The sequence below is a fragment of the Argiope bruennichi genome, chromosome 5 (genome assembly GCF_947563725.1).
Source record: "Argiope bruennichi chromosome 5, qqArgBrue1.1, whole genome shotgun sequence".
Taxonomy (NCBI): Eukaryota; Metazoa; Arthropoda; class Arachnida; order Araneae; family Araneidae; genus Argiope; species Argiope bruennichi.
Window position 1 is genome coordinate 109194932 of NC_079155.1, and position 26829 is coordinate 109221760.

At 26.9% G+C, this 26829-nt stretch overlaps 1 protein-coding gene across 6 annotated transcripts in view; it reads left to right on the forward strand.

The window, feature by feature from the left end:
• The first annotated feature begins 16109 nt into the window (after positions 1 to 16109).
• LOC129968440 (coiled-coil domain-containing protein 148-like) overlaps positions 16110 to 26829 on the forward strand; it is a 42516-nt gene continuing 31796 nt past the window's right edge. For 4 of the 6 annotated variants that reach the window (XR_008784396.1, XR_008784398.1, XR_008784397.1 and 1 more), the window contains exons 1-5: positions 21257 to 21414; positions 22768 to 22859; positions 23858 to 23932; positions 24212 to 24593; positions 25485 to 25660. Coding sequence is in view for 1 of the 6 variants with exons in the window: in XM_056082300.1 (XP_055938275.1) it covers positions 21389 to 21414; positions 22768 to 22859; positions 23858 to 23932; positions 24212 to 24593; positions 25485 to 25660 (751 nt within the window). In the remaining 5 variants the exon portion in view is untranslated. Of the gene's footprint in view, positions 16472 to 21256; positions 21415 to 22767; positions 22860 to 23857; positions 23933 to 24211; positions 24594 to 25484; positions 25661 to 26829 lie in introns of those variants that run through there. The other 2 variants (XR_008784400.1, XR_008784399.1) reach the window with 2 other exon arrangements.

Consider the following 26829-nt stretch of genomic DNA (forward strand, 5'->3'; position numbering starts at 1 on the left):
CTACATTTAAAAAATAAGGAAATTTCCGATTTAAAAAAGTAAAAATTTCAAATTTGTGGTTACATACGAACCAAAATCACTTTTGATGTTAATATGAAGGAAATTTAAACTTTAATGCATTTACATTGGATAATTTTTTAAAAATTTATATTCATTCTTGCTTTTATTAACTTATTTTATTTTTTATAGAATTATTATTTTTAAAAATTATTCAATTAATTTTAATTTCTATTAAAGTTACTAGAATTATACTCTGATGTGCAAATATTTCTCCGAAAATATCGTTTGCAAAAATATTTTTAAACTATTGTTAAGAAACGAGTTGCCTTGCAAAGTTTCCTATATCTAAACGAATAAAAATATGAAACATTTACAGATATGGATGCATCTGCTTTCGCTTTTTATTCCTTTTGAAAGCATTATTTGTAAAACCTGATTAAATTCAATTCCTTCGCGACTGTAAACACATACGCATACACTTTTTAGAAGTATTTCCATGTTAAGCTGCAGGGTTCTGTTTAGCTTTCGAAATAATACCGTCTGCTACTAATCTAAAATGAGAATTGGGTGCAATGTTTATTTCAATAACAAAAATTTTAAATACTAGTATTCTCTCGAATTGATAAAACTGAAATTTAAATCGCATTGTAGCTCGACAAAAATTCGAATAATTTATAAGCCTAATGGCATACTTTAATTAAAAAAAAAAATCTAAATTTCTTGCAAGATTGATTCATGCAGATTTTTTGCAAGAAAATGGTCTTTAATTAAATTATTTTGATTTTTTAATGTTTCCAACAATTTGCAGAATTCTATCAATTACTGAACAAAATCCATTTAGAGAAAGTCTGCCTCACTGAATATAAGTTAATATAATAACAAAAATGCAAAGAGAGCTAGATAGATAAAATTTGGCACAAAGATTTAATATCTAAAGTGTAGATATATATATCAAATTTTGAACGAAATCCGTCGGTCTGTACTTTCACAAGTATGTTAACGCAATAACTAAAAAACACAATGAACTAAATATATGAAATTGGCCTTACAAAATGTTGGATCTTCGGTAAAACTGCGAATACCTTGCATGGTATTAAGGAATAACATTTACGAAATATTGAATTTTGACGGATTTGGCATTTTTACTTAATCTATTGTGCGATCCTAGGCGTGTTTTTTTTTTTAGTGTAAGTGTGTGTGTGTGTGTTTAATCCCCGCCATGCTGTTGATACTATCTGAGAACTGAATTTGTGTTTCAAACGTATTTTTTCCAATCAATTGAAGCCAAAATTTGATATAAATCTACACACGTAATCTCAAAATCATAAACAAAATTTGATATTAAGCCTATAAGTTTGATAAATCTCTGTGTTTTTGAATTACCGTATTTACATACTTGTGAAAGTATAAATCGACAGAAAATCAATACTTGACTGATTTGGTTTCAAATTTGACAGATATTAATAATTTATATGTTAAATTTGTGTACCAAATTTTATCCATCCAGCTAGGGTTTATACAAAAACCCACTTTTTGAAAAACCGGTTTTAGTTGGTTTTCGAATTTTTGTCCAAAAAAAAAAATGGAATAGGGAAAAATATTTTATTTAATTTATATAAATTAACAAAAAATGAAATCAATGTCAAAGGCAAAATATAAAAAAATTAAGAAATACATATACTTATTACTTACACAAAATAAGGAAAACTCAAAAAAAAAAAAAAAAAAAAAAAAAAAAAAAAAAAAATTCAAATAATATTTATATGTTTTTACTAATTTTAATTTCTCCTAAGAAAATAGGATTTTAAAAAACATAAAATATCCACTGAACGGTTACTAAGTCTTGTTCTTATTTTGAACACAATATTGCCTGAAATTGAAAATACTCGTTCACTAGCTACTGAGCTTGGTTTTATAATTCTCATGGCATCAAGTAGAAAATCTAAATTTTTTGTTCTTTTATTCGTTGCCACAAATAATGAAAATTCAGCCTTCGGTGTCTTTGGATTTGTAAGTTTTCCTTCAAGGCCTTGAAGAAATTTATGAATTGATTCTTCCATGGATTCTTTTCAAAAAGCATTACTCTGATGAATAGTTTCTTCGATTTTTCTCTTCATCAGAATTGGTTTCCACATAAAAATTCGGAAATATTCTAGACAGTATCTTTCCAGATAACTCAATTTCGGTTTTTGAAGCTAAAGAAAGTACACTGGATCTCTTCGCTGAACTAGAAATGTGCAAATACAGCAAAAGAGTTGCTAATTCTTCTTCTTTCTTGAATTCGTTCTTCTAAAGCATATAATAATTTCAAACTTCTTTCAGCGTTTAAATTTTTTAGTTCATTTTACAGAAATTCAGATATACCTTTTCTTGTTAATAAATTAGTATCTCGTCGCCTAAGCCTTCAGCTGCTTGACAAATCGGTCCCAATCGATAAAATTCAAAATATTTGTTTGTTTGTTTTGAAGAAGAGGAATATCCAAGCGCTCAGGAAAACCGGTTTTCAAATTTACTTTAAAAAACCGGTTTTTTAAAACCGGGTTCGACAAATCGTCAAACCCTACATAGAGCTCTCTTCATTGTGTATTTATCCTTGTAATGCATATTTTGACAACGTCAGACAGACTTTTTCTGAATGGATTTCGATCAAAATTCGATAGAAATCTGTAAAATTAGTGCAAAGACCGTTTTCCAAATTTCATCCATCTAGATCAAAGCGTCTTTGAGTTATCTTTGTCACATACAGACAGACATAATGTCAAAAATGTATTCTTCGAATTCAGGGAGGCCCAAAACGTGGTGATTAGTGAAAATCTTGAATTCGAAGTGTTTTCAAAGACACGAACCACCTTAGCAAATTTCAAGGTTGATATACTTTTAAAGTTTGTGTCTCTCCCTTGACAAAAGCCACCTAGGCAGTATCTCATGTGTGCCATGTGACTACTCTGTCGAAATGGCAACGTTTTGCGGTGAAGAAGGCTTTCTGTGTTCTTTCAGTTTAGCAAAACGGAATCCGCAACTGTTGTGCAATGGCATTTCCGATCACAATTCGGAAAAGTTCCAATTAGAAAATGTATCTTTCAATAGCACAGAAAATTTTAATGCTGTTTATACAAAGATATAAGTCTTGGGCGATTGACTGTATCGCAAGAAGTCGTCATTTAATGAAACCCGGAGACAAAAATCAACGCAAAGGGTGAGTGGTGAAGTGTAGATTTCTCAACCCCGTCTGGAGAATTTTAATAAAGAAGCTGAAAAGGATTCCACAAGAAGTGTAGGTTTTGAAAAATCCGAATGACTTTGACAACCAAAAGTGCTTTTGTGCCAATATGCAACTTCGTTTTGAAAATGATGATTTTTTCAATCACTTAGTTTTTATTGATGAAGCAACATTTCATGTCAATGGAAACATACACAAGTCCAAAGATCCTTTTTTGGAAGAGAGAATCATAAATTCACATAAGAGATTCTTTTTAGGAAAATTTGTTCTGTGTAGTGTCCAGAAAGAAAGTGTGCGGTCCCTTCTAAGTGATCATACATAGAACATCTGCGACTGTCTCTAACAAAACTTAAAATAACCCCATATAATTCTGTTACAGGTGATGTATAATATCTTACGTTGTTCTTGATTTATAGTGCATCCGCACTACATATTTCTTTATGAATCACCCTGTACTTTCTCTATACTTTATATACGATCATGAATAAATAAAAAAAATCATAAATGTGTCACGAGAGTTTTTTTTTTTTTTTTTTTCCAAATGAAGGCGAACAATTATCAAGCCTTATTTACAAATGAATAAATTTTATTATAAACTTACTAAAAAAGAATGTAGAAATAATGGGTTTTTAGATTCCACAAAAAATAATTTATTCTGTTCATTTTTTGGGGAAAAAAAAAAAGTGAAGGCAAGAAGAGTTTTGTCTTTTTTTCTTCTGCTTTGTCTAAGAAAACGTAACCTCTTTCTTTGATACGAATCAAAGAATTTTCGGATAAAAAATGTAAAAAAAAAAAAAAAAAAAAAAAAAAAAATGATGCTCTTAAACCTGAATTAGAGAAAATCGACACGGAGGTAATTGGAAAGTTTAATATCAAACATGTCATAACTTCTTTTCAATAATTTTGAACATGCCCCTTTGGAATGAGGACTGTCTATGTACAAATGATGAGACAGATGTTTGAGATATAAGAAGGGGGTCGGAAGGCTTTCGGTGCACTCTAGCATGGTATTCATCGAAGTAGGACCGGATTATTAAATAAGAAAAGTAGGCAGCTGCCTAGAAACTTCAAAATTTTAGGATATCCCAAGCTCACGAGATTTTTTGCGGTATTTTGAAAGTTATTTAATTTTATGCTTTCATTTAATTATAAAAACCTGCAATCGAACTTATTCAAATTAAAATAAAATATTGATTAATTTAATTTTTGAACGTTGTTCTCGTAGCATTATTAATTACCTAGCATTAGTAAAATAATGTAATTTCACAATTTTAATTACAATGTGGGGCTTTATAATTTAAAAAATTGTCCCATCCAGTTATGAAGTAGTATATAGATAGTGTTTAAGAAAAGTTTTATCATTTTTTTTACTATCTTATTTAAAATTACTTATATATTTCTGTTTTGGACTTTTTTTTATACGCGATATACTGAAATCAATTTTTTAGATAGTGATTTGCAATAAAAGACAGAATATTTTAATAATAAACTTCAGAACTAATGTGGGACAGCAAAAAAAGAAAAAAGTAATACAAAGCTTTATATCGGCAGCTGTCTTTCATGTGTTTCCTCTAATAAATTTAAGTTAATGCATAAACAGAAAACACTGACAATATCAACTTGCTAACTAATTGTGCAAAATACCAAGATAAATTTAAACGGTTGCAAAGATAATTATGATATGTTAAAGCTTGCATGTATAAAGTTATATATATGATGATGTTTTTATGGTTGTGCAATGTAAAAAGCAGATGAAGGATTCAATATTTGAAAATATATTTCGAAAGTAAAATTTGTGAAAATGCGAACTCAGACATTGGGTGTAAATATGACAGTTATACAAAAGCTTTAGAGTGTTTAAAGTTTTACAGTTAGAGTTAAATATGTCAAAAATGTAAAAGAAAAACTGCTATTAGGATCTTACTTCTAACTGTTCTTGAGTGAGTGAATGAATTAAAGCATCTCTTCATCACCTATAAGAATTACGCTCAAAATTGATAATTTCATAAAATTCACAAATTTGTAACATGATTTTTCAAGCTACAATTTTCACACTTGGTATGCATATTTTATATATTACTCTATCTATTTTACAGAATATATTGGGATGATTACAATTGCATCAAAATTTTGAATTTTATAGCCCATTATTATGTTGACAGTTACGCAATTATTAAGAAAATTTTACATTATTCATTTCAAAAAAATTATATGAAATTTAATTTTGAGAATTTTTATTAAATTCTTGTACATCCTGTAAACAAATAAACTATTCCAACCTTCTTAATTTGCGATTTTATCCTTTAAAATTTTTTTAATTGCAGCATAGATTTTTGTAAATTTTTTAAAATTTAACTTTAAAAAAAAATCTGTGAGCATTAAAAAAAGTTTTTATTGCTTCAATTGAAGTTTTTATGCCAGAATAATCATAAAATATCGTTACAATATTTATTTTATTAATATTTGTTAAAATGGTCCTTGAATATATGTGGATACCTTAATATTTTCAACAAGAAGAAATCTTAGAAAGCGAAAATAAAAATATTTCTTCAACGATCAATTCTACAGCGAAAGTACATCTTTTATCTATATAATCTGTGAATGCCGTCGGGAATTTTCGTTTAGTTTCTCTGAAAATTCTGGACTTTGTTTTACAAGTTGAACGCCTAAAAATAAGATTACAGAGTCTTAAAAAGAGAATTGATCTTATATTTGAACGAAAGCAATATGGGATGTATAGCAACAAACATCTGAAAGTCAAAAGTTACAGTTAATTGACGTCAAAGCACTTGAGGGCTTAAATAAAAGTTGTTAGATGATTTTTATTGGCAACAGCTTGAGATAAAGGTAAGGAATATGAAATGCTGGTTTGAAAGATTGCCCCCCCCCACAGCACAATTTTGTAAATTGAATATTTTTTGCATTTTAACTGGACGTGAGGAATGCTGTTTACCTCATTGCAAAAGGTTTTCAAAGAGGTTGAATATATGTAATAATCATTTACTAATTACTCGTGCAATAAGTCTATCTTGTATTCTGTTTCGAGTATAGTGATGCTGAAAATATATGATAAATCCCTGATCATAATTTGATATGCTTCTTTGATAATTTTTAGATGTTAATTGGATTAAATTCTACTTCAAATTGGAGGTTATGTCTGGAGAAATCCAATATGTGAAAGGTGAGAATTCCATGAGTAACTTTGCAAGAATATAGGCTTTTTCGTTCCATAGAATTCTTGAATGGCCAGGAATCCATAGAAGAGAAATATTTTTTATTCGGATTTTTCTTTACATAAATTTTTGAAGCGTGAGGCATTTTATATGAATATTTTAAGCGAATGAAAAGTGATATTTTTATATGAAGTGAGAACTGAATAACTAGTGCAAAGGATTATAACATCTTTCTCTGGAACTAGTTCGTCCAAGCTTGACAAATTTTTCAGTTGTAAAAGCATAATTTAAAGAATGGATGTAATATTTAAATTTTGGATTGAGGATAGACTTAAGGATTTGGATAGTTAAATTGAAGCTAAGCAGCGAGATTTAGATATATCAATAGCTATTAAGAAATGATTTGGAAATGTGCTCTGAATTCCTTCAGCGAAACCAGCTGTAATGATAGCAATTGGGGTATCCTTATTTTGGAAATCGATGTAATCCAGAAATAAATGTACTTATGTATTATTAACTGCAGGCGAAGGGTGAAAACTAGTTAAGAAAGATCTTATTAGAGTGAGATCTTTAGTGATTAATCATTATGGTGCGCACCAGATACTTGTTGTAGTATGAAAACACCAGAAAATCGAATGTGTATTTGGGGCACCTTCTTTCCGGCCGAATGAAACCAATGAACAGAATGACAATCCTGATAATAGTATCACACACCAAATTTTATTTACCTAAATTGTTGCTTTAAAAGCATGCGAATGTATAGACTGACAAATAGTCAATAACTTAACGAATTTGGTTCAAAATTCGATACGAATTGCACTTTAGATGATAAAATGGTTCTCTAAATTTTATTAAACTAATTCTTTACGTTTTGTAGTTATTGTGCTCATCTGCACTCGGATAGAGAAACATATAAAACATCGTATTTAGCTAGTTCTTTATGATTTATAATTGTCGTGTTGAAAGGTCAGATTGAGAAAGTCAAGGAAAAATAGAATAATAGATATCTAAGGAAAGGGGCAAAGTTCGGAAAAGAAAATCTCTTACTTTCGAAATTAAATCTCAAGAAATCATTTCAAAGTAATACCATGGATTCCAAAAATTCGTTATTCTCGTTCTTGGAAAGTAAAAACACTTAGAAACTAATTATCGAGCCCAGAAGAAAAGTTAAAGTAACATATTCCGATTTCATATTATCTATTTTAAGATGACTGAACTACTTGGAACTAAAACTAATCTGGAACAAATTGAAAAATAAAAATTAATTTCATCGACCGCACGAATTATTCTGTTCTTGATAACTTTCGTTTCGCCCGCTCTATTTTAAGAAAAAGAATTAATCAATGATCAGATCCTTGAAATAAGTTTTATAAAAGTGAATTACGTCAGTTCTTGAAGCTCAACTCATTTTGGGTTTTATTTCTTTCCTATGTATTGGTACTAACACTTTTTATTTTCTGGTATAGAGAAAGTACTGCTATCGTCAAAATATTTGAACAGATTTTGACGAATTTCCACGTTTTACATCTCCCTGAGTTTAAAAAAAATGTCTGCCTGTCTGTAAGTCTATCTGCTAAAGATAACTAAAATAAAAACGCCTTGAGCTATGCGGATGAAATTTGGTATATGATCTGTGCACCAGATTTGTAGGTTTCTCTCCCATTTTTGAGAAAATCAAATCCGTTCAGAGGAAGTCTGTCTGTCCGATTGTTCGAATATAAGTTAACACGATAATAACAAAACGAAGAATGGCAAACGGATAAAATTCAGTACATATATTAAGCATTTATATTGAAGGCATTTATCAAATTTTTAGCCGAATCCAACGAAAGGTTGACCGTCTGCCGATCTGTATTTTCAGAAATATGTAAATGAGATAGCTCAAAAACGAAATGACAACTATATCAACTTTGGTATGTGATTTTACAATTACAAGTATAGTTACGTGTCAAATTTTTATTTCAATTAGTTAAGGAAAAAGGGTTTAAAACGCAAATTCAATTTTCGAATACTGTTATTCACCAAAACACTCCCGAGGATCTCATGATAGATTTAGCAAAAATTAATATTTTGCAACTATTGTACGCCAATACCATGCAAAGCGTTATCTAAGATAATACCTTTATTAGAGAGTACTCGAGAAAATTTTGAGGTGGCCTTTCCCGCTGGTTATTTTCGTGGATATATTGTCCTAAGATGATGATGAAGATTTTGAAGTAAGATAAAGAAAGAAAAGTGTAAGAGACCCAGAGATAATTAACAATTAAAATTGCTAGATTTGGAACGTGAGAACTGAAAGTTATTAAAAGAATTTTTAAAAAAAAATCGTATATCGCAGTAAAAAAATTGGATACAGAATTTTATCTCCGCTTTTAGATATATTCTAGAAATGGTGTAAAAAATTTAAATGCTGTCATTAATTTCCTTTTCTTACATTTTTAGTTTTTGATATGAAAAAATATTTATAAAAGAAGGTGTGAATGTTTTGAGTGTTTATAACAAATTTATATCAGATATATGTTTATAACAAATATGTATCAATTTATACCGAATTCTCCTTATTACTGGTTTTAAATTATTGTTTTATTTGATTAGTTTTGCTTGTTTTAGAAAATTATTTTACAGATATATTTCATCATAGTACAACATTTATTCATCAATCGGTATTCATTTTCAGAAGAGATTATAGGAATATGGTATTTAAAGTGAAATTTTCGTCCGAATTCTGATTTCCTTCAGTTTTATGAGCAATTAAAAGGAAACATTGACAATAATCTAGCGTCAGTTCTATATCTCCCTATATATATATATATATATATATATACGCCAATTGGAGTAACGCAATGCAGATTAGAAATTTTTAATATCCTTTAATCTGTTTTATTTTAATTTAAAAGTACTTCAGAATGAATCCGAAAGATCGATTAATTAACAATGTTTAATTTAAAATTCATCAAACACCAAGAAAATAAACAGAATCCTTTGAAATAATCGGTCGAAAATATATTAAGCCTAACCTCATTAGTGAGGGGGAAAAAACCGAAGCCTTACTCATTTTTGGCGGGAAAGTTAATTTTTAATTAATAAAAAATTAACCACTCAATTAACCAGAATAATTAGTAACCTATGACCTATTCCAGACTATAATCTATCTCTGTGCTAAATTTCATCCAATTCCACTAAACCGTTCTGGCGTGATTGACTAACAAACATCCATCCATCCATCCAAACTTTCACATTTATAATAGTAGTATAGATTAACAATCAAATATATTAGAACTGTAAGTACAATTAATTATTCAAAAAGACATATTAAATGAGATTTGAAAAACCTGGAATTTCATACTTAAATATGAAGATGTTTATTTTAATCCCTATTAATCACTATTTATAATAAAGATGAATGTTTGTGTCTATATCCGTTGTCTGTTTGTTGATCTACAGATCAGACCATTGATCTTGAGACACCAAACTTAACACATATATTTTGAAGGATGTAATGTGCATCTTGGAGCAATGTTTTGATATTTTAATTAAAAATGTAATTAATTAAAAAAAATTTCAAAATTTTTTTCACTATAAATTCTAAAAATATTATTGCACAATTTTTTTTTTGCACCATTTTAAAATCTAAAAAATTGTCTATGATACCAATTTAGTTATTTAGTTTAAGCTGAATTTTGGCAATCCTTTAAAAATATTTTTTTACATAACTTTAAACGATAGATTTGATTGTTGCATTAAAATTATAGCCATTTAGTTTATTTTATCAGATATTTTATCGCGTGATTTTTTTCCAGTATTGCACATACATAGATATAAAGAAGTTACAGTAACACGACAATTAGAAGATAGATAAACGGTTCACAGTTTTAATTTAATACTTGACTGAACGAAACAAGTATTGGTCTATAAAGTAAACAAAGCTGTAATTTCTGTCTAAATTTTATTTTTAAAAATATTTTCTTGTAAAAAATAGAATATATATTTTTTAAATTTTACTGAAATTTAACAACCGAAATTCCCGATGAGCCAACTGGTCTTCAAAGGCGGCTAATTTTTAATATCGTGGGATCTCGTACCGTGCAAGAAAATACTTTACGTGGAATAGGATATTGTGATTATACGGGACAGGCATTATTGGACACAGTTTTATAAGTTCAAGCATGCTTCTCACTTATAACTGTGCCTATTACTACTACAGATGTTGCTTATTTATTTCATACAAATGTATGCGATAGAAAGCAGCTTATCATTAGCTTGTGTTTACTGAAATTTTGGTACAATCTGATATATTGATTGGCTAAATAATTTTATTTTGCATTTCTGTAAGTAATTTTTTACTAAGAAATAATAATTACCAAATGCCAAATATATTTTAATTAATAAAAGAAAGTTAAAGTAAAAAATTATTTTAAATATTGTTGTTTTATTGTCACAACTTGCCCTATATCTGGAACAAGTTGTAACAGCCAAGAAGTTTCGAAAAAATATTTTTAGTGCTAAAGTCAACAAAATTGTTGAAGTTTTTTTTATGCACTTTATGGATGATTAGTTAAGCTATACAAAAAAAGTAGCTATCACCAATAAATCGCAAATATATTCAGAAACATAAACATTTTTCAAAAGTTTTTACAATTTCGCTAAAAAAAATTAAAAAAAACGATTATGTATTTTGAGCGCTTTTTTCACTTACCGATTGAAAGCAAAATTTGGTACAAAACTTTGATTTTGATCACAAAATCAAATACCAAATTGCATTTATTTAAACCATTGCATTTTTGACTCATCGCACTGACATACATGTAAAAGTACAAACTGACAATCCGGTCAAGCCTTTGATAAATTTGGTTCAAAATTTGATAATAATCTATATTTTAGATGCTAAAACTGTGAACTTATTTTTATCTATCTAGCTCTTTACGCTTCGCAGTTATTGTTTTCGCTTGTATTTGGACAGCAGGGCATATACGCTTCATCTGAATATATTTCGTTTAATATTTAACAGAAATTTGCAAATTTAGTGCAAAGATCATGTATTAAATTTTATCCTCCTAGCTCAAGGTATTTCGGATTAATCCTATTTATAGACAGAGAGATATAATTCCAAAAATATGTTTTTAGAACTCAGGGAAGTTTGAAAACTTCCGTGTTGGTCGAAATCTCGAATTCGAATTTTTTTTTATCGATTATAATATTTTTTCTTTGTATACTTCGTAAACGAGAAAGTAAAAATTATAAAAGAAATTGAAAGAGGGATTTAGAAACACTATGGATTAAAAATTTCCTCAGATCACAGATTCTCTACCGTGTTATAATAGACTAAAGATTATCTAACTGAAATTTTACTATTAAAAAAATAAAAAAAATGCTTCCCATATTCGTTTGTGTGATTCAGATTGGCAACAAATAATTGAAGACCTCATTTTAATTCATTAACTGTTCGCCTGTATAATTTTTATTTTACAATTTTTCATTGTTAACTGTATTATTATTTCTGATTAAGCATCAGATTAACTGCAACTGTGACGCAAAATGTTTTTCATTTTCTACCGCTTCGCTTGTATTTTATTCTTATTCTTTGTGGCGTTCTGATACGCTCATTGTTCTTCGGGATCGTGTTTAAATGAATTTTTTTTTATAGTTAAAACGATGGAAACACATTTTCTTCAACAAATTAATTCTTCTTTGAGAACTACATTTTAAGAAGCTTTGATATGGAGATATGCATTTAATATTTGATATGAAGATCATAAATATCAAACTCCATTAAGTAGTTTCGTTTGCTTTAACTAGAGTAACAATCACAATTACATTCACAGCTTTTGCCTAATGTTTGTACAACTGAGATCCTCTAATATATTCTGTGACATTAAATATTCATTGCCTACTATTAATTCTGTATTCAACAGTCAAAATGTAATTGAATTGCTACTTTTGTTGGAAGGAATGCCTTAACAGATTAAAGATATAAAGACATACCTAGTGATAATTACACAGTAGATCATTGTTATAACAGGTCTTTAGAGATAATTGGAAAATGAATCTTGCATTGAATGATAATCAGAGAACCATTATTAAGTCGACTGACAGATACAAAGATCTATAAACAAGGAGTTTTGATGATGGAAAGCTGCCAAATAAAATAATGTTGAATGTTTTATCACTGTGATTTACTTCCAGCTTACTCGTCAATGATATGATGTAGTGGAAACGATGTACTCTGTGCTTAGAAATATGCAAAGTGGTTACTAAATTATTAAACTTCGAAGGTCAGTGACACATAACTAGTTAATTTTTATAATGGTGATTTTCTAGATTTCCTGTTGTAACTACTTCAAAGAAATTTTAATGCAATTGGCTAGTGTTCCATACCGTTAGTTTGTGATTATTATCTTGGGCACTGAACCTGGTTTTCTTCCATTTTTTTGCCAAATTTTATTGATTTTTTTTATTTATAATTTATTAACTGTGAGAATAATTTATTGCATATATGTTTAAAACTATAGGGGCCTAGTGTAATTTCTTTAGAAATATTATTAATATTTTTCAAAGCTTGAAAGTGTGAGAGAGGGAAAGCTAATCATTTCTTTATAACTTGCTCAGGGTGAATTTGCGACTAAGCAAATTAAATAACTTTGAGGTCGCTGATTTGAGAGGTGCAGGCATGTCAAAAAAAATATTATTAATATAGATGCAAAATAAATATAATTGTAAGTAATGCACATTTTATGAATTATAAAATATTACGATAATATTGCATGTGCACATTGAATTATTAAAATAATTATTAAAAAATTGAAGTATATATAATACCAGTTTAATTTAAGTTGAAATGGCACTTATTCTTTTGATTGGTTAGCTGTATTCTACTTGATTGGTTTTGTAAAATACTAATTTTTAATATTATTCTTTGAGGTTTATTGATCTCCTTATAATCTCTCATAATAATTAAATATTTGAGAAAATAAGAAAATTTATAAAAAAAAATAATTATCGGTATTTTTTCGAAACTTTTGTTACTTTAGTAACTTTTTTTCATCATATAAATATGAAAAAAATAAATACAAAAACATATACATATTTACAAATTTATTAAAAAAATAAACTAATATAAATTTTTAATATGTTAAGATGAAGACCAGCCGACAATATTTAAAAATGATTATTTTTAGAAAATTCCAAAAGCTGCGCATATTTTTCGTTTTTTTGAGTATATTTTATTATAATCTTTGTTCTTCAAGCGACAGTATGAATTTATTTGTTTGGTATTTATTTCACCTTTTAAAATAAACCAAACTATTTGCTAAAATTGTAGTTTTTTCATAATAATACACACACATTATTATAAGTAGAGATTTTGGGATAAATGTTGCATTATGTGACAACAATAATGTCATTTCATCTATGGCTACACCAGTGCATTCTTTGCTTTTATTTTGATTTCATTGCTTTTGTCTAAAGATTGAAAACAATTTGAAGGCATTATTATGAATTATACGGAATCTATCTATGATTATCAACTTGTTAAGATGATTTTTCTAAAAAAATGCAATTTATATAATGTTCTGCTCTTGCAGTATTTATCATTATTCTATTGCTCTTACCTTTTTTTTTTACAATGAAAAGCTGTGATTCATCTTCGAAAAATTTTAATTGTAAGTCTTTTTAACGTTCCATTTATGTAATATGTGGATGAATTTTCATAGAATTTTTATATTGAAAATCGATTGAATTAATTCAAATTTATTTTCCAGAATTTTTTTTTTCTGTTTAGAAATTTCACACTATAAGCCTACTAACCTTCAAAAAAGTGTAGAAATTTCAAATGTCTTGTTATTTATGCAAGTCACTGGTAAAGTAGGGTCTGAAAACTTGTCCACCTTCGAATTAATGTATTTGGATTTTCGAGACGGGAATTTTAAGTACCTGTGATGTCTCAGGCAACATGAATGGTTTCAGTCGCGGAAATTGCTCGGATATCCGATTTTTCTTCCTAGGTAATAAAACTTCCGTGTTATGAAAAAGTGTCCCTTTTTCTTTCGACCAGAATAGCTCACATGCCCGAGTGATTAAAAATTTTTCCTAAGCCTTCTATTAAATATAGAAATGCATAATTTATTGTATTGTGGATATTTCATGTACGTTTTTTGAAATGCGTTTAGGTTAGTTGGATTTGTAGCTGTATTTTTAAAGCCTGATTTTGCCAGCATTTAATTCAGAAATATAATTTTTATTCGTTTGTCAGACGTATTTGTTTAAGATTCTGAGTTATCTGGATACTTATTCTTTGCCTTCGATTACATATCATTAAAATGTATTTATTATGTAGTAATCTTGTGGATATCAGGTAAGAAAACTGCTGGATTTAAGGAAGAACCAGATCATCAAAAGATCATTGGAAAAAAAAACCCACATTTTAACTTTAAAATAAATATTTACGGCTCAAAATAAAAAAATATATATATCTTTAATAGCACAACAGGCCCAACAATACTGTTATGATATCTTCACTATGTTGTCTGGCATTAAGAGTATCGAACAGCATAGTGGAATATCGTACAATATCATATATATCACAGAATACAAAATTATGTGTCTCTCTGAATAATAAAAAAATATATATGGGTGTGTGTTTTGGTATTTTACAGACCAAACCGTTTAAGTTACAGTCCCCAAATTTGATATTAATATACTTTGGCTGGTGGGAATGCGCACCTCGTATCGACTTGTTTTGAAAATTTAATTAATTAAAAGTGAATTTTTGAAATTTTTAACGATAACTTCCGAAAATATTACTGCATTAAAGATAATTTCCTCATTTTTGGAAATTAAAATTTAAAAATTTTTTTAATTATTTTTTTTTAAAAAAAAGTCATGGAAATTTTCAAAAAATGCTTTTCGCCTGATATCCAACAACAGATAACATTAATGTCCTGAAATTCAAATTGTTTTCATAGTTTCATTCAATATTTAATCGCGGATTTTCTTCCATTGTTAAAAGCTTAAAAAAAAATGTTTAAATTTGCGTAATTTACAAGACAAATAAAAAAATGGAATCATAATACAGAAAAATTTAGAAGACAGATTAACCACACACTAATGTTTATGGGACTGGAAAAGTCTCCATTGGAAAGGTTCATATACAGAATAAGCAGAACGTATAATAGCTGATTATTATAACACGCCTTAAAATCAGACAATTTCAAGGAATTAAGGACATGAAGAACCTAAACGATTTAACTGAAATTAAATATAACTAGTATCCTCGGCGAACCAATTTATCTCCAAGAATGACTAGTATATGATAAATATTACAAAATCTGTGCAACAACCTGTTTTGTACTTCGCTTCTAGATCATGGATATCAACATTTAGTGATTAGGTTTTACTTCTATGCTTTCTATTCACTGTGTTGAAAACGTCAGGCTGTTGATGAGTCGGATAGAGAAAGTGCAGTATTATAGATAAATAGTTATATAAAGAATTTTTCTCTCTTTGTTATAATTGAAACTTGATTTCGCTTTTTCTCACAATGCAGAAATTATATGACCCTAATATCTATAATTTCAAATTATTTGAACTAACATTGAGAAAAATAATTTAAGAAATTTGCTTTTACCTGCAGTGCTCTAAATCTCGATTTCTGAAGCGTTGCTAGGCAACGGGTGATTAATTAACTGTAAACCGGAAATTAAACATCCCATTTCAAAAAACGCAATGTTTCTGCTTCACGTGAAGGATGAATTTTTAATGTCTAAAAAGAAACTATGTGGCCTTCAAACAAAACCGAGAGTGGAAAGTAATTATTATGTGTGTAGCAGCAAATTACAGGTGAATCCTTATTGCCAAGTCATTTAATAGTGCATGATATGAGATGGAATATTGCGGCATTCTAGTCACGAACTAAAGCTAATGTAAAATGTAGGACGACGTAGGTGCATATCGATTTTCTACAAGAAATAACTAGATTGCAAGAGAAAATGAGATAGAGAAGAAAGAAAAAACATTACTACGAGAGCAATTCATTTTGTCCTCTTTTTTCTGGAAAAATAACACCAATTCCTTAAGAACAAAGGTAATCAATATCCATCGATGAATTTTTCCTTCCAACCAATCTATAGAACACAAACGTATTTATTGTGCTGATTGCAGTTACTAGTACAGTTTGGAGTTGCTACTTGTTACTTCTGGATATTCCATGTGTACAATTTGTAATATTCATTCTATAGATTAATGAAGTGCAATTTTAAACATATAAAATTCATTTGGAATTATAAGGTTTTATTCATGTTCAAATAATTTTGCAACATGAAATGAATGATTATAAGAATTTTATATGGTCTTCTTAAGAATTTGAAGAAATGTGATAGCTATTATAATCTTTTGGTACTATCTGTAACTTATAGCATAAGTATTAAAATTGTGAAAGATTACTTTACTACTTTACTTTAAAATTATTTTTAAGATTGTTGGTGGTTTATTTTCATTTTATTTTTAACTCTTATTTAACTTATCAAGAACTTGCATAATAAGATTAAAGATATTAATGAAACAAAACTAGATTATATTGTTTTAATATGTTCTATTTCAGAAAATGGAAAGTAAAATGATAATAACTATTTATAGTGATATTTTTGCATTAAAAAATTCTTCAAATATTGTTAAAATATTTTAAAATCAGATTTTTAAAAGTCTTATTTTTGATTTAATTATTTCATTTTAATTATGTTATAAGAAATTATTTTTTAGCATATAATCTAATATATTATCAGTATACATTCTTTTAGCAAAACAATATTGATAACTTTTATAATAGCTCTGTTGATGATCATGAATTTTCTAAATATATGTCTTCATGTTAACTATTTTAAATAAATAGCATAAAGCTTCAATCTAACTCTTCTCTAAACTGTTCAATCTCTTTTTCCATTCAAAAACAAAGCTTGATTATTAATGTTTACTGTTTGTTGTGTACTTTTTTTAACTGTAATATGTTGATAAAAATTAGCATCTGGTCTGATAGAAAGAAGAACATTTTTTTAATTGTACTTTATTTTTTATATAATTCTTAACATCTCTTTGTAGTAAAAACTTAATTTGATAAAAATTTTATATTAATTTAAGATATGTCATTTTTACATTAGTAGAAGTATAATAAAATAATCTCAAATCTCTATAAAATCTAAATTTTATGTATTTCTTAAAATTATTGATCTATTTTGAAAACCATCTTTTTCCAAATCTTTGCAATAGAAAAAATTTAATTTTTTGTATTTTGAATATCATAACCTGGTAATATTTGTATGTATAATCATTTACTTACATTTTTTTGTATAGTGATTATTTTCCACATTTTATGTAATTTATACTGAATTAACAGCATATATCTATGAAATTATCATTTACTGTGTTAACTATCATTTATTGTGTCTGCCATCATCTCTCATAAATCCAAACTATTGTTGATTTTATATTAATATTTGCATTGAATTATAAGTTTCCTAATCGTGAAGAAATAAATGTGAGATTATTTCCTTTTAATATTAATGTACTTTTTCTTATTCAAGTTTAAATTGCTTATTTTATGGAATAAAAAAATGATAGCTTACCATTTGCAGGATTTATGTATGTCAATAGATTATACCCAGAAAATTGCTATTAATTTCAAGTTAAATAGTTGAACCAGCAGAATATTGTAAATAATTGTTGGAGTCTTCTTATAAAACACATACATATGTATATATATGCAATGAAAAATAAATCATTACTATCAGATAAAGATATTATGTATATTATGCTGTATATTATTTTATATATATATATATATATATATATATATATATATATATATATATATATATATATATATATATATATATATATATATAATATATGGATATATGAAATGTAAAAATAATATGCATGTTCTTTTTAAAAACTAAAATTATTTATAAAATATACTTATAATTAAGTTATTATTTTCTGTATGATGTAAGATTTCAAAATTATTTCTTGGATTTTAAAAGATCAGGATTTTTACCTTTATAATTCTTTTGTTCTATTCTCATCTGATTTGAGAATTTATTTTCATAGAAATAAAAATTAATTAGTTTGATCATGTTGCCAATATACATATGTATTTAACATTGGCATTTAATAAATAGAGTGGAGATTCTTATCTAAATTATCCTTTCCTAATTTTAGATATCAATTTCCTTTAGAGGACAATTTTATGTTAAGAAAATAAATGAACAGAACCTATTCCCTTATTAAATAAAATCTATGATGAGTGATTATATCTAATTTTTGTTCAGTTTCTGTGATAAATAGAAACTTAATTATTTACTTCTTTTATATTTTCTATTTATAATTCTATGTTTCTGAATGGTATAAACTCAATGGTTATAGTTAGATATATTTATAATTTATTGTCAGTTATTGTTTTATTACTTTTAAAAAAGAGACTTTTTAGTTTAATATATGGTATAAGATAATCATTCATTAACATAATATATAGTTACATCTCCCTGTGCTATTTATTTGATTTATAATTGAAAATATTAAGTCATATTTATTTAATTTTTGAAGTAAAGTATTAAATACAAATATTTTTAATTTTATATATTATTTTTTTGATTTTTTTTAAAAAAAATTTCTTTTGTATAAAAGCTATCTAAATTTTTTCCCATTATTGTTAAGCTCATGCATCCCATTAGTTATAATGTAAAAAAATCAATTTTTATAGTTTTTAATCAGGAATTTCATTTTTGAGTAAATTTATGTCTTATATTAAAGCATAGTTAGTAGTTAGTAGTAATATATATTTGTACCAAAATAATAAAATAATATAGATAATATTCAAATGCTAAATGTGAATGCAGCTTAAATTTCTATATATTCTATAATATTTATATTAAACAAAGTGTACTTAATATTTTTTCTCTGTGTTCTTGAAATGTTCAATTTAGAATAAATTTATTTTCATTTTAATAATGAGATACTAAGTAAGCCAATAAATATTTGTAAAATTATTTTATAATGAATAAATATTTTTTTAACGTTTTTTCTTCTTAACTCTTCAGGGAATGTACTATATTATTATCAATAAAAAATATTTTCCTTTTTGAATTCATTAATCATATAGTAAATTTTAATTCATGGTACATTAACATGAGAGATAATGAAATTTTGATATAAATGAATATTGTAGAAAAGAGTATATTGAAATAAAAGGAAAATTTAATAATGTGAGAGTATGTTATCTACTGTTGGATTTAGCTCAAGATATATCAAGAAAAGTTTTAGGGAATTTGCATAAGGTTTTAAGAAATACATATTGAAATTAGGAATGACGTCACAGGATTCTTCCTTTTTTTTCATTAAATTTTAATTTAATGTATTTCTTGGGTTATACTCAATGATAAAAAGAAAAGAAAATAAATGATCCATTTTAAATTTGATTTTTAAGTTAAATCAATATTTCCAGTATTTTGAATAAAAAATGCTTTGTATTCAAATCTTATTTGTGAAAACTAAGCCTGAGAAGCATTTTTTGAAATTAATTTGCTGTACATGTGATGTTAAAGTTTAAAAACAAAATTTATGAGCAATTTTATAAAAGTTTAGCTATTTTTTAAATTTTATCATTTTTCTAATAATAATTTGTTTATTTTATTATAAAATATTTTAATAGCAGGTTCAGAATAAATTCATATTAGATTGAGATTTTCATGAAAAGTTTTATGCATCATAAAATTTTTTAAAATTTACTTCTGAGAATATCAAAACTGTTTCTGTGAAATTTAAATGTTTTCAGTTAATTCAATCCAATTTTCAATTTCATTCAATTTGGTTTTTACTAATTTTAAAATGTTTTATAATTTAAATCATTATTTAAAAACTATTTTATTAATAAGCTTCTCTGTAAAAAAGTTAAAAAATAGTATAATTATATTTTTTAATAATTGTTCCTTTTATATTTTCTTCAAAAGTCACCAGTAGAGTATAAACTATAAATAACTGAGAAATATGTCCTTATCATTTTATTTATGCATTTTTTTTTACAATTTTTAAAATTATTTTTAATATTTTTATTTCAGCCATGTAAAATTTCAATAAAATGAGAAAAAGAAATGCTTATTTTATTTCCTCAAATGTAGAATTATGAAAATACTTTCATATTATGTAATTTGTGATAAAATGCATAAAGTAAGCAAACAATAATTTCATGTGAAATTATTTTTTAATGATTATATTGTTGTTTTGCTCATAATATGACAACTGGAATAATAGGAGTTATGGATTGTAACGAATGATATTGACTCAAAAACTTTCTATAATTAATAGATTCTGTTGTTTAATCAAAGTATTATATTTATAAAAATTAAGTAGCAAAACTTTTGAAGCATTTGAGTTGTAGTAAACACTCTTATAGCTGTTTTTTGAATTTGGTTTTCTTTAGAAAATTAATTAAAAATATAGGATGGAAATAGGATATAGGATGGAAAAATATAGGAAATTTTCAATCTGTGATGGTGATCTGAATATTATGTTAATATGAATCTGATAGCAAAATGTATTAGTAAGATTTAGCCTATAAGTTTTCTATTGGTGAAACATTAGCATACTGTTATATTAAAAAAACAAAATCTTTTTGACTTTATCTTTTTCATTCTCTGCCTTATGAGATGAACATTCTTCAGGGATTCTTACTTAAACTTATGTTTTAGAAAATTGTTTAATCACACCTGGTGACCCACTTCTGTCAGAAGTTACCTAGGTGATGGTTGCTATGTTGGACCGTTGCTAGGTGTTGCTCTTGAATTTTGTAGCATGCATGTTCCTTAAGTGAATGACCCTTTTTGTTTAAGAATTCAGGATGTGTAAGCATTGCTCCATTTGATCAGGTCTGCTCATGGTGGGCATTTTAGATTAGATGACTTGGGTGGAATTGGGTGACACAGCAGCATTTCATTTAGGGGAGCGTTAGGCGATGAAAGAGGAAAAATCTGAAGTCATGTGAGCATTTTATGTTTCTCTGTTTGGCAATGTTGAGTTTGGATAAAGTTGTGTTTATTTATTGTGTTTCAGATTCATGTTTACTCGGGGTGAAAGTCCTTTTTTTGATGTAGAATCTGTAGGCAAAAGCATTACAGCATGGGTAGCTTTAAAAAAGTAAGACATTCCCTGCTTCCCTGAAGCAAACCAAATCATCCACTCATTCAGACCCTCCAAAAGAAATTTTTATCATATTTTCTAAGAATTTTAAAGTAAAATATTATTTTCTTTATATAAATTTAAGCGGATTTTTCCATTTTCTATAGTTATTTTCTTTTGTTGCAAAGGATCTTTTGATGTGCAGTGATTGGGTGATATCTTCAGTTCAGTTCAAGTCAATAATTTGGATATGGAATTTTTATTTTCTTCTTCTTTACTTGGGTATTACATATGTGTTCCTAGAAATACTAGTAAAATAAGGGTTTTGCATGCATATACCTCTATTTTCTAATTCTAAATTTTGCTTCAATTTTTATTCATTACTTAAAAACAAGTTTTTTAAAGTCAATTTGAATTGATAGGTGTTTTTTTTTTCATTTAGGGAAAATAAAATTGCAACATTTAGGATTTTTTTAGAATTCAGAATGCATTTTTTTAAAGTCATATCTCCCTATTTTTGATAACTGATTTTCTTAGATATTACTTTTTATTAGCAAGTGATTAAAATATGAAAACCTCAGTGACAGTTCTTTGTTTTTAATTGAGTTTTTGCTGTTTTAACCTTTAAAAGGCCATTTTTTTTTTAGTCATGGTATATTAAAATATTTTTAGAATTTAGATTAGCTTTAAAAAAGTGATTCATTTAGCTTAATTAAATTTAATTTGATTAATTAATTAATTTAGTGACAAATCAAGACCCACCATTTTGTGTGAGATAAGGAACTGAAACATCTAAGTTTCTGTAATATTGAAAAATTTGTCAGAATTTACTCTAACCTACACAACTTCATAAAAATATTGATAAATTTGGTGAGAAGTATACTTCCCATTGCCCTAGAAAGGGTTACACAATTTTTAGAAACCAGCTTAAATAAACTAGCTGCAGCATAAAAGAGAGAAATTTACCCAAGTCACTGTAAGTTTTAAATATTTTTTTTAAAGATTTTTAGAATTTTAGAAGACACAATACTTTTTTAACAAGGTGCAGACATTTTGTGTTGAAACATTTTCTATCATAATTTTTTATCAGTAATTTTTCATTACTCTCAGCTAATAGTATTTTTGTTTATATTGTTGATTTGATATCAAATATAATTCTTTTTCATTTAAGGCCTGCATTTAAAGCATCAAAAATAATTCTTTGTACTTTTGTAGGGCTGAAGTAGCTTTAACTAGAGGTGTAGAAGTTCTTCCTTCTATCAATAGCAATACATCAATATCTAAATTGGACAAAAACAAAAGTCCAGGTTAGTTTTTTGCTTATCTTTCTTTGTTATCATTTTACTATAGGGACTGATTTTCTTAGTTATTAGTTTTTTCAAATGGTTATACCTCCAGAAGAAAATTAAGATAGCCTACATTTAAAATTATCATAATCATTTATTTGATTTCTAATCTTTTTAAAAATTTCTTCATAAACTCAGAACTATATTCTAAATTTATATAAAAATGAGATGATAAGCAATTCCTTTTTAGAGTAGTAACCTTCTGGGCAATCACACCAGTTGCCATAGCTATGTTGTTGACTAAGTTCTGTATATTTAATTAATGTTGTTAAGAAATCAAGATATTTTTAATTTATTAAAATTACCATTATATTCAATATAAAAAGCTAGTATACTGGAAAGTTTCCTTATATCATTAATTATAGGCAATCATTATATTTTTCAGATGAGCCTTAATGATGATAGTATAAAAATAGTATGAAGATTTTTTTTCTTTGGATATAACTTTATTTAAAACTAATTAAAAAATGCAGTTATGTATTTATATGTAAAAACTATGTAATATTTCAGAATTAGTATAGATAACTTTTAAAAAAAGATATTTTAAATCCACAAATTGCTTTCTATACCTATCTTTTTCTGAAAAATAAATGCTAATGAACAGATGATAGGTATGATTTTTGTTAGGACTTGTCTTAAGAGTTATGTTAATCGACTCATTTTTAAAAATATTTATACTTTGTTAAGATTTTGTATGATTATTTCCCCAGTTTTTTTCATTTATCTAACTTAATTTGGTTCATATTAATTAATGGTGAAATATTGGTGATTAGTTGGCGAAAGCAAACATCAAACAAAATGTAAACAGATGCTTGTTCTCATCTCGTAATTTAGAAGTGCGTTTTTAAGTTTGCAATGCCAACTCGATTTTGGAGCTATATTTTCATCATTAATTAATAAATACCCTCAATTTTATATGCATATTTAATAATATTTTATTTCATAATTTTGACAAACAGCTGCTGGATCACCCACCAAAACAGTGGATCCCACAAAAGGCTCACCCAAAAAAAGAAAAATGTTGAGGTTCACTGGTAAGTTCTGCTACTTTATGCACTATAATCGTTGTGTAAAATCGCTGTTATAAAAATCATTTCCTTTAGGATTTAAGAAAGTTTAATTCTCTCTCTCTCTCTTCCTTAATATAAATTCGCAGAGATCTAAAATTGCATCATCTCTTATGCAGCTTTGCTTCTTGACATTTTAACTTTCCATAATTTTTCTGGATTATGAATATTAAAAATTGATATTCTTGTACCTTGAATGTATATTCTTGTTTGAGTTACCCTATTTATTGAGATTTTTTTTAATAGGCGTCCCTCGCACAAGACCTGATGTGTCACCCACTCGAGCCTTGAAACCCCTTCATAATGACAGAATAAATGGACTTGCTGCTGCAAAAAAATCAACTAACCGGATTTTAGAACGTGCTGATCACTTCAAAACTGTCACTCAATCTAAAAAAGAGCTTGCACTTCTTTTTCAACATAAAGTAATTTGGGAACAGGAATATATGCATCTGCAGTACTTGGAGGACAGATTACAACGAGAAATTTATAACCATTTAACGATTTATGGTCAGTTAGGAGCTGATGGGCAGCTTCTTTTAGCTGATAACATCAATTTCATTTTAGAAATAGAAGAAGAGAAAGCGTTTTTTCGAGAAAATGTTGTGGATCCTTTATGGTATATAAGGTAAGTTGAAAATATTGATTAAAGTCATGAAATCTAATTATATTAAATATTCATTTAAAATTATTGAAAGATTAGTCTAGATTCAGTTTTTAATCCTTATTTTATACCATTTGAATTTTTTTTTGTCCAATTTAAACTTTAAAGAAAAAAAAATGAATTCTATCTCAATACGGCTTTGAAAGGGTTCGTAAAAATTGAAAATTCTTTGAATTAGTGATTTATTTTGTTTAATATAGTGTCCAGGTATGTAAAATTCTGCCCAATGATATTTGGTTTTTCCATACAGAATAGATTTAAAATATATATATATATATATATATATATATATATAGTTAATGAATATTTGGTGCAATATAGCCGCCTTTATCCATAAAAATCTTCACACAAAATAGCTTTGATTTCTTTTGTATTCAATTGTAGTATTAATTAATTCCACTTATTTTTGAAAATACAGTTTCTAAGATGTTTAATTTCAGTTTCCACAATAAATTTTGATATCATAAGTAGAGTTTCAACTTCATAGGATTTATTTATGCTTTGCTTTTTATTTATTTATTTTTACATCTCAAAACATTAATATATGAGAATTAGAAGTTATTCTACTTTTTTGTAGCATTGAATCTTTGTTTATTAATGCTTCCTCACAGACATTTATTAAATGTATAATTGGCATAAAATGAATCCTTATTCTGCCTTTCTAGCACAAATTATATTTAATTAAAACTTATTATTGATAAATATGGGTTTTATTACAATTTAATAATGTATAAAGATAATTAAAAATAGTTTTAAAATTATCTATGCCTCATGATTCTCTTATCATTATTTATGTTTTAGTAATTAAAAAATATTTATTAATCCTAACATCATTCACAATTGTATATAATTTAGAGAAGATTTGAAAGAATGGGTTCGTCAACATGAAGGATTACGCCCTCTGTCAGATGCAGCTAAAGTACAGCATTATCAGATAAAAAGAGAAGTGAAAGAGCTATGGGTTGGATATAAAGAGATAGCTGAAGATTTATTAAAAGAACAGCGAGAACTCGAGCAGCAAGTGAAGGAAGGTACGAACAACTTTTTAACTTTATTTGAGCTTTGTTGATCAGTATAAATTTTGAAGTCAATCTCTTTTATTTCCTTATAATGCAGATTTATTTATATGGTAGAATATATAAATAAAGAACAGTAATGATAGATGAATTTAACATTTCATTATCTAATATGCTGAATTTAACATATTTAAATTTTCTCTTAAATTGTAATATTATAGTTCTTCTATAATTTTCATTTATTCTATTACCTGTTTTTGTACATATAATTCTTGTTTTAAATTAATATATAAAATGGAATGTTAAGATTCAAAGCTTTGAGACTATATGAGAAATAAGAAAACCCTTGTTTAACCAGCAGGGGCGGTTTCCCCAAAACTTTCTCGCACACTTTCTAATAAACTTGTCATGCCAGAGAGTGCATTGTTTGACATTGGCGTACAATAGTTATGAAATATTAACTTTTGGTGTGAATTTAATATTTTTACTAAATCTAATATCGATTTTATACTTTAATATAATATATTTAATAATATACTTTAATATAAAGTCCTTGACGAATTATTTGACGATTAATCTGTGGCATGCGTGAATAGTATGCAAAAATTAAAGTTGAACACGTCTTTAGACACGCGTTAACCGATTGAAATGAAAATTTGACACAAGATTGCACTTGCAGTCATAAATCCTATACCAAATTTGATATATTTAAATCATTGCGTTTTTGAATTATCGCGTTTATTTGTTTCTAAAAATACAGACCGCAGACAGTCAACCCGTAGTTGGATTAGGCTCAAAATTTGACAAGTATTTACACTATATATGTTAACTTTGTGTATCTAATTTTATCTATCTAACTTTTTTCGTTTTGTAAGTCATGTTAACTTATATTTGAACAGCCAGAAAACAGACTTCTGTTCAGATTTTAATCAAAATTTGATAGAAATCTGCAAATCTGGTGTACCGTACTCCAAATTTCATCCACCTAGCTAAAAGCGTTTTTGAGTTATCTTCGTTACAGATAGATGGATATTTTTTCCCAGAATACGTCTTTCGAACTCAGGGAGATCTGAAACGTGGAGATTCGTCAAAATCTCGAGTTCGAATCTTTTGACGATTTCTATACTTTCTCTATACTACATACACGAGAAAATAAAAATGAGTGCAATGAAAGAAAATGACAG